The sequence below is a fragment of the Microtus ochrogaster genome, chromosome 15, assembly GCF_000317375.1.
Source record: "Microtus ochrogaster isolate Prairie Vole_2 chromosome 15, MicOch1.0, whole genome shotgun sequence".
NCBI lineage: Eukaryota > Metazoa > Chordata > Mammalia > Rodentia > Cricetidae > Microtus > Microtus ochrogaster.
This window is the reverse complement of record NC_022017.1, coordinates 30205839-30214756: the sequence shown is the minus strand read 5'-3', so window position 1 is coordinate 30214756 and position 8918 is coordinate 30205839. Positions and strand designations below refer to the sequence as shown.

Genomic DNA, 8918 nt, shown 5'->3' with positions numbered 1-8918 from the left:
ATCCATCCATCCATCCATCCATCCATCCATCCATCCATCCATCCATCCACCTACCCACCCACCTATCCACCCATCCACCCATCCATCCACCCACCCACCCATCCATCCAGAAAGACTAAAGGCTTTGACCTTTATAACTTGGTTGCTGTTCATAAAGAATATGCTGTCATTTTTGGATGCCATATCCTGGGGGATCAGAAGAGTGTCCTTCTGGTCTCCACTGCTCCAGAGGGCAGTTCCAATGACATCAGGCTGAGGGAATTCCTGAAGGATCTCCCTCTCCACCTCTGGAACTTCTCCTGCTGGTCAGGGCAGGCAGAGACGAGGGCAGGGTGGAGTGGGCCGGGGTTTATGTGGGACAGAGCAGGAGTCAGGCTGGGTGCATCAGTGACTGGAGGCAGGCCTGTGTGTATTTGTGTTTGGTGGTTTGTTACTAGAAGGTTGTGGCTGAAGTCAAGGTTGAAATCAAGGTTGGGCTGAAGGTGGACTTGGGGAAAGGTGGCGTTCAGGAGTGCTGGAATAAGTCCACCCAGGCTGAGGTAGGGAGGGGCCAGGTGGGCTGTGTGGAGAGCACTCACCTTTGTGGTACATCAGAAGCTGATAGAGATGGCCCATGGCTTCTAAACTGAAGCCCTGGATGGTTCTGTCTGCGTCCTGGCACAGGATCCCCAGCATGGCCACCAGCTGCCCCATCCTTCTGAAGGGCTCCTTGATCTACGTAGGGAACACAGTTTGATGGTGCCTACCTACAGCATCCTCTGGCTACTCATGCACCCACAATGGCCTCCACCAGAGGATCCCTTTAATTGCGTAGTAGCAGGGCCGGGGTTAAGAAAAATATAAGGACTTGACTCCAAAACTTGGTAATCAAGAAAAAAAAGAATGGGATTATATAATAAAAAACAATGAAAAATGAAAACAAACCCTCAAAACAAACAGCAACAACAACAAAAACCGCAGAAAACTCCTGGAGGAACAGAGTGTTGAGGTCTTAGGACGGGATCCAGCTGTGACCTTGTAGGACACTATCTGGTTTTTTTGTGAAGCCCTGGCTGTCCTGGAACTCACTCTGTAGACCAGGCTGGCCTCGAACTCACAGAAATCTGCCTGCCTCTGCCTCCTGAGTGCTGGGATTAAATGTGTGCGCCAACACAGCCCGGCTCTCTGGCTTCTCTTATCCTGATCTCAATTCTGGAGTCAATAAAACTATTTACAAAATACGTAGCCACCCTGTGGACCATAGTTACATTTAAAAAAAAGATTTCCCTTCCTTTCAACTTTCATGTGCATGAGTGTTTTGCCTGCATGTATATTTGTGTGCCGTGTGTGTGGTGCTGGCAGAGGCCAGAAGAGGGTGCCTGGCCCCATGGAACTGGAGTTATGGAGGATTGTAAGTCACCAGGTGGATGCCAGAAACTCTTGTGAGAGCAGCCTGTGTTTTTGACTGCTGAGCCCTTTCCCCAGACCCCACAGCAGTGCCTGATCACATTAAAATGTGATTTATCTTCATTATGGAGTGGGTTTTTTTTTTTTTACTCAATTCCAGAAAATTAATTTTTTAAAAAAGTTATTTACTCCATTAAAAATAAAAGAACCACAACAAAAAGGGATATCTTTTAGACTCCCTTTTCCGACTGGAGCTCAGTCGGATAGTAGGATGTTCATACACCTTGAAGGTATATGATTAGGGAGTTGGGAAGGTGAAGAGTTGGGGAGGCGAGGAGCTGGGGAGATGGCGCTTACGTCTAGGCATCGTTTATAGTTCAGGAATTTGAAGAGGATCGTGCATCTGTGCACAGCCCGTTGTCGCTCGTGAGCCTTCTCTGATGCCAGCCAGACATACAGGTGCTGCAGGGTGGGTGTAGTCAAGCGTTGTGCAAGATGCCCAGAGATGGCCCTCCATGCCCACCCCTCAGCAAGGCTCCTTGGTCCAGCTTTTCTTGTTCAGTCCTTGTCTCTAGAGCTACCCTTCAGGACTGGTCACTTTGTGGGCAGCAGAAATATTCCCTTCCCCATAAGCTCTCAGCCTACTGTGTTACAGATGCCCCTTTCTACAACCTTCTGCTGGGCGCACAAGCAGGGATGCAGTTGCCTCTGGCAGAGGGTGGGTACTGATTTCAGACCCCTGCACAGCTGAGGGGCTGTGTGGTCAGCTGATCTAGACACAGGATATTTGGAGATAGAGCAACCCAGGAATGGGTGAGGAATTCATCATGGCTTCCGCTGGTAGAAGCCATTGCCGCTTGGACACATTCCTAGATTGTCATGCTCTCTTGGGGGGTTTTTTCGCCTGTGTTCTCCCTCCTGACTTCCACCTGTGCACCACAGGGCTTGGTGATCCTGCTTCTGCTCTTAGCTTCTTGTGTGGCTGAGCCTCACCATAACCACGCACCTTCCAGGCTCTAGTGGGCAGGGTTACCTCTACTCTGACCTACTGAGCTGGCTCCTGCCTCTGCTTGGCTCCAGGCTCCTCTTGTGGGTCCTTCTCCTCTCAGGGATGGCTAACGTTTTTATTCAGGGCTCTGTAGGAACTCCCGTTGGCCCTGACCTCTGGCCTGATGGACCGGGCCTCTCCACTGGATCTAGGCCCTGCTACTAGGCCTTCACCATCTGCTGAGTGGTCTCCCTCCCATGGATACCTAGGGGGCAGATGAGGGGGTTTGTGGGATCCATGCCCCTGGGGGACACTGTGGTATGGGCACAGGTGGTAGGGGAAGCCTCTTCAACAGATCCTTTTCTGGCTAGGCTGACTGATGCCTCCTTGTCCCCTCCAGATGCTCCAAACCTCTAGGCATAGGAAGTCTACTGGCCAGGTCTTGTGTCCTGTGGAGGGCCCTCTCTGGGACTCTCAGGCCAGAGCTGCGCATCCCTGCCTCTCCCCCTCCCCCCCCACCGCTGCCAGCAGCTCTCACCGACAACAGGAAGTACAGCTCATTGGTTGTGGGGTTCTGCATCATGAAGCACTGGAGCATGTGGTCCATCGCCTCCATGGTCTGGTTGTACAGTCCCTGTGGAAGGGAGGAGGTCAGCCAGGTCCCTCAGGGATGAGGGCCAAGGCCACTGCAGTATCCAGCGGCACCCACTTTCTGCGTGTCCAAAGGCCGCATTCCCACAACTGACAGAGCTCATTACCGTATCTGCAAGAGGACTTGCCACACAGGCGTGGGGACAGGCCAGGAAGGCCTTGGGAACCCACCCAAGTGAATTTACCCGAGGGAAAACTCAGTCCCAGCAGGGCTGCCTCCATAGACGTGTAGACATGTGACCAGGCCTGCCTTGTCCCAGGACCCCAGGGGAAAAGGGAAACGATTACTGGAAGTAACACTGTAGTTTTCTTCCTGAAAATCTTAGTAAATTTTAATTTCACCATTTATTTCGTGTGTGTGCACGTGTGCGCATGCATGCCTGCTGTAGTCTGTTTGTGGAGAGCAGAGGACAACTTTCAGTCATGTGTCCTCTGTTTACTATGGATTGAGTGGCAAGAGCTTTTGCACACCAATGTCTCATTGGTCCTTTTAAAAGTTCCCCTCCCCCCCAAACAGGGTTTCTCTGTGTAACAGTCCTGGCTGTCCTGGAAGACCAGGCTGGCCTTGAACTCACTGAGATCTGCCTGTCTTTCCAGCCTTTTCAAAAGTTTTTTTTTTTGGGGGGGGGCATGGATATCTACCTTTTCCTGGTCTTGCAAGCTATAAAGGTGATGAAATTTCTGAGGCTCATGTAAGGGCCCTCAACAATGTTGCTGGCATGTTCAGGGATATGTGTGTGTGTCACAGAAACGCCCTGACAGACTCTCATGAGGCCATTAGGAGCTCTGTCCATTTGCTATTTGGTGACCTGGATGGCTTCATTTCTTAGATCAGTGTTTCTCTACAGGGGTGACAGGCAGCTGGTCCCATGTGACAGGGCAGGACACAGATGGAGCCTGGACCAATGCTACTGGCTCCCAGGACTGACACTCAGTCCTTGGTGGCATTTCCTGCAGGGTCAAGGAGTCTTCTGGTCACCAGGTGCTTTGAAAGGTGTTGAGGCATGTACTTCTCCTCCTCTGCCACCACCTGTCCCACAGTGCTTGTCTGTCCTCACGCAGCCTGGGCCCAGCTTCACAGATGTGTAATACAAGTAGAGACCCTGGAGTTGGGTTCAGATATTGGCCTTCCCACTGCTGACTTTCTTCTTCTGAGATGTGTACTCCTTGCTCCACCCCATCCCCCAGTCACTGTGGGAAGGTGGGGAAGGTTCACAGACTACCCGTGCTTGTGCAGCTCACTTTACAAAGCTGTCTCGCCTTTTACCAGTCACTTGGGGCTGGGACTATGCCTGACGATCTCATGCGCCCTCTGGTGGTAGCCATGAGACATGGCAAGTATCTTTCCGGCAGGGCCTGCTTAGTATTAAACCGGAGAGACCTGATCTAGTGAGTGACCCAGGCAGGCAGGCATGGTTAATGCAACCCAGTCCGCAAGGACAGTGACTCCATAAACCATTCTAGTGCGACAGAACCAATCCCTGTAGTATCAGGGAACTCATCCCTTTGAAAGAGCCATCTCCTTTCTTCTGTGAATTCCTTGGGTGGCCGTGGGACTTGGAGGGAGGGAAACACAGTGGGGACTCTGCCTATTCTGCATGGATTTTAGGTCAGCAAGGAGACCATGCATATCACCATGTACAGAGCTGCTGAACAGGCACACACCAGGTAAGCCACCTACCTTAGCACGGCCCAAAAGATGATAATGGGCCATGTTCTAGGAGGGCAAATGGGGACCCAGAACTTTAGGCAGCTATGTGGGACCTTCACCCTGCCTGTGGAGTGGCCAGGCCATGTTCCCCACCCTGCCACACACAGAAGACTGAGCCTGATGTCCTACCTGAGAGTCCCCTGGGCTTAAGTGCAGGCTGTACCTGGATGTTGGGTGGTTCCAGGAAGAGGCAGGTGTGCTTCTCCAGGGCATCCAGCAGTGGCAGGGCAAAGACGCTGCGGAAGCAGATGGGGAGGAGCCGGGACTTCCTGTCCACATCCATGGGTGGTCTCAGTGCGCTGTTGGGAAGGTGAAGCATCCTGAGGGCCTGGGACCAGGAGGGCAGCGGTCAGGGCACAGACCTCACCAAACCCACAGCCTTTGCTTCTCACAACAGGGATTCGTGCGTGCACACATCCACCTCCCCAGTCTCCTAGTGGTCACCCCAAGCTCGTGCCCTGTGAGGGCCTTTGAAGGTGCAGTCCCTACAGCTAAGTACCTACAGGGCTCACTGACTCACCCAAGCAGGACTTTGCTTAACAGTCCCATTTCAGCCAACGTAAGCCAGCCTCATGCGTTGGACTCTGGTAGAACACCAGGCTTATAGGACCAGTCTATGAATCAATGCTCTACCAGCTGTCAGTCAGCCTCTTTGACGCAGTGCTGGTGCCCCTACCCTTCTTTGCCTCGTGAGGATGTTATGTTCCTCCCTATCTTACTTCCTGCTTCGGTCTCTTTGGGCACCTTTCCCAGCCCTATATGTGGTATGCATCCCATTTCCAGGGGCATCTTGGGAGAACAGGGGTGTTTGCTGTTGGTTTCTGGTTGGGTCTTAAGAGACCAGATAGTCCCCCAAGCACCCAGAGATCAATAGTGACTGTGCATTTGCCGAATACGAAGTGTGGATTAGCAGAGACGAAGCACCCGGGAATGCAGTCAGCGTGGATGCCCGCCTAGTTCCATTTGCCACTCTGCCAAGCGCCATGTGAATTGCCTGCTATGGTCTGAGAGCAGGCAACTCTGATCTCCCCTGTCTTACCTCCTCCCTGATCTGTGGGTGGAGAGATAAACGGGGACCTGTATCCCCGGGGTCTGGGGCTCCCCAAGATCTCTAGACCCATGCCCTGGGGTTTGACTGGGGCTAGCTAGATGCAGCTATCCTTTGGCCTCCTTCTAGATTCTTCCCTACTTGAGCCCTAGGATGGGGAGTCGGCTTGCTGTGTAGAGTGGCTGTACTCAGGATAAATGTTCCAGCCCCCTTCCTGCCCCCCTTCCCGCCCCGTGACCTGCAGTGGCTCAGCTCCAAGCTCTCCCCAGCAGGGCCTTCATGTCTGACTTCCCTCCACCTCATCCAGCTAGCATCTTGGCCAGGGAGCTGCCTTTTTGGGCCAAAGCAGCCCCCATAGGCTGTAACCTACCAGAGGCTGGCAACAATGCGGATGGCCTGCTGGCGGATGCTGGTGAACAGTGTGTCTTGTGGCTCTTTCTCCATCAGTATCTGTAAGTCCACGGGAGAAAGTGCAGAAACTCAGGCCTAGCTGACTCTGCCCCTGACACCAAATCTTAGCCCTACCTCAGAATTTCAGCATGCTATGCAACTCAGGCGGTGATGCTGTCTGTCTTTATTCACCTGGTGGTGAGACCTGGTTCCCACTTAGAGAGCCAGCGTGGCCTCTGGAATTAGACAGGCCAGGTCTGAGTCCTGGATACTGAGTTCGAGCTGCCTGCCCCTCCAGGGGCTAGCTCCAGCTTGCACTGACTCTTGATTCCTTACAAATTATTCCACTTTGCTGTTGGGTCCCAGGCCGGGGACAGGAGCCACCCTGTCTTATCAATGCTCTTTGCTTTTGACACTGCTGCCCAGTCTCTCGTGCATTTCCCATTGTCCCAGCAGATCTGTCTAGGGAGCCAGAATCCTAAGTGATTGATCTGGGATCCCAGTCAAGAAAGCGTGTAGAATAGAGTGTGCTGGCTTTTCTGTGTCTCAGTGGCACTGGCTGTAATGTGGGCATACATGGTCCCCTCAGGGTCCCAGCAAGACCCAGGTAACCTGGAGGACATGGAGTATTTCAGATGGGCTGGGGGAGGGGGCTTCCTGTACTGAGGGAGGGGGCTCTGCCCGTGCCCAGGGCCTGGTACGCACCATCAGACATTCCAGGAGCTCGCCAGTCTGGGAGAACTCGTAGCTGTGGGCACCCTCGCTCCGGCTGATGGCTCCCACAAGCATTGCGACAGCCGTAAGAAAGCTTTGTTTCAGGGTCTCATCCTGTGTAGGTCAGGCCCCAGGGCACAGATCAGCCTGAGAGCCCAGCTTAAGGGGGAGAGCAAGAGGGGAGGCCAAGGACATCATCTCCAGGAGCACTTGGGTCAGGGTGAGAGGGATGTGGCAGAGACATCTGGGCTGGGAGCTCGTGGATGGGGTTTTCTTTAGGAAGGGGCACCTGCGAGGGTTTCTGAGATGTGGTGGCTACAACTTGATGGGTAAGGCTTGTTGCTGGTTCTTACAACAACCTGAGCTATGGTGCTCCTTAGAGGCGAGCATCACTCTGGCCTCTCAGCATCCATGCCCTCCCCCCAGTGAAGATCCAGCATTTGCTTTTAAGAGCCCTCCCTTTTTGATTCTAGGAGTTGGGGGCAGTGTGGAGGTGGGCATAGGTCCAAGGTGGCCCTGGGACTCTCTGACTCCGCAGTTGGGGCAGGGCAGAGCTGGAATCCTGGCTCTGCCGTTGGGGAGGAGGTGCAGGACGGGGTGGGGGGTGATCCGTGAGGGAGGACGGGGCTGATGGTGAACAAAGCGACCTGTACCCAAGAGCTGAAGCGGAAGTAGAAGATCATCCTGGACAAGATGTTGTCCACCCACGGCAGGATGTGGCTCTTGGCCTTGGCTGCCATCTGGCCATAGGAGAGGAGGATGGTACTGCCAGCCCATTTCCACCGAAGGTCCTCGAGGCTCTGGCCGTGAGGCTGGAGAGGGGTGGATTCGGTGTCAGGCTCTGCCCACAGTCTACTTGGGAAGTTGGTGGCGGGGGTGCACCCTGAACCCAGCAAGGTGGGAGAGGGGTCGTCTAGAGGGTCTTTGTTCACCAATTGAGAACAGCAGAAGCCGAGCTGGCTTTTTAGAGGGTTGGACTGATTTGTCCTGGGATACCCAGGGCTATGTGTAGGGTACTTGGTTCTGTTGGAACTGGAAGAGTTGGGGTGTCTCCTGTGATAGCCCTTTCTCCATAGCCCAGCACCCCTTTTCTTACTGTATGAGACAGAGTCTGGTGCACCATACTCTAGTGGGCTTCTGGGGGCCTGGAAAGATCATGCTCCTATCCAGACAGACAGTAATGGGCCAAGTGGAATTTCCTGCTTGGGTGTGGCCCAGCGTCACCTCTTCTCTCAGATGACACCAGAGTATGAGCATGGTGATATTATTTTTCATTGCTAGGTGCCCTCTGAAAGTCTGAGGCATGTACCCCAGTTCTGCCACTTGTCAGATACAAAGACCCATCAGAGGCTGCTGGCCTTCAGGTTGCAGGGTTTAATCATGAGCAGAACTGCAAAAGAAACAAGAGGCCTCCCCCACCAAGGAATCCCAGCGGGGAGGTCCCCAGGCACTGTGTCTTCCAGGGGGAATCATGTAGGCTGCAGTAAGGTAGCACAAGCCCCCTCCAGTGTTGGCAAGCAGTTCTCAGGCCAAGTGTCTCACTTTTCAAATAAATCCTAGCCTCAATGACAACCGTAATCCCACAGTAGCTGTCCTGCCTTCCTTCAGGCAGTGTGGGGTTTGATGTCCCTCCCGCCCCTTGCCCTGCAACCCCAGGAGCCCTGAGCTGATACCTTCAGGGAGAAGCTCTGCAGGCTCCACTTGACGGACGTGCTTTTTCCAAACTGTTCTAGGACGGCCCAGGTATCGTCCAAGTGGCATACAGCAGCCAGTCCCATTGTGAGAGCAATGCCCTGTGGGCAGAGTCCCCTGAGTCTGTGACCTGGACTCAGTGCCTCCCCAGCCCACCAGCAGGGTGCAGGGACTCACACACGCTTTCTAACCCGTGGCTCAGAGCTGAGACACCTATGAGGTGTCTCTTGTGGAGTCTGGTGGGTGGAGTTGGGGAGGAAAGAGGTAGAGAGGAAGCCTTTGGTTGGTTGTCCCTCATGACGGCTCTGAGCGGACATGCTCAGGAGTAGGGAGGAAGA

At 53.7% G+C, this 8918-nt stretch overlaps 1 protein-coding gene across 1 annotated transcript in view; it reads right to left on the bottom strand.

Annotated features, from left to right (window-relative positions):
- Nucleotides 1-8918, bottom strand: part of Mroh5 (maestro heat like repeat family member 5) — a 76598-nt gene that overhangs the window by 24882 nt on the left and 42798 nt on the right. The window contains exons 9-17 of the mRNA XM_026782403.1: nucleotides 8562-8681; nucleotides 7542-7688; nucleotides 6880-7002; nucleotides 6155-6234; nucleotides 4900-5035; nucleotides 2913-3008; nucleotides 1744-1848; nucleotides 579-714; nucleotides 130-299 (exon numbers count right to left, since the gene is read on the bottom strand). Of these exons, the coding sequence (XP_026638204.1) occupies nucleotides 130-299; nucleotides 579-714; nucleotides 1744-1848; nucleotides 2913-3008; nucleotides 4900-5035; nucleotides 6155-6234; nucleotides 6880-7002; nucleotides 7542-7688; nucleotides 8562-8681 (1113 nt within the window). The remainder of the gene's footprint in view (nucleotides 1-129; nucleotides 300-578; nucleotides 715-1743; nucleotides 1849-2912; nucleotides 3009-4899; nucleotides 5036-6154; nucleotides 6235-6879; nucleotides 7003-7541; nucleotides 7689-8561; nucleotides 8682-8918) is intronic.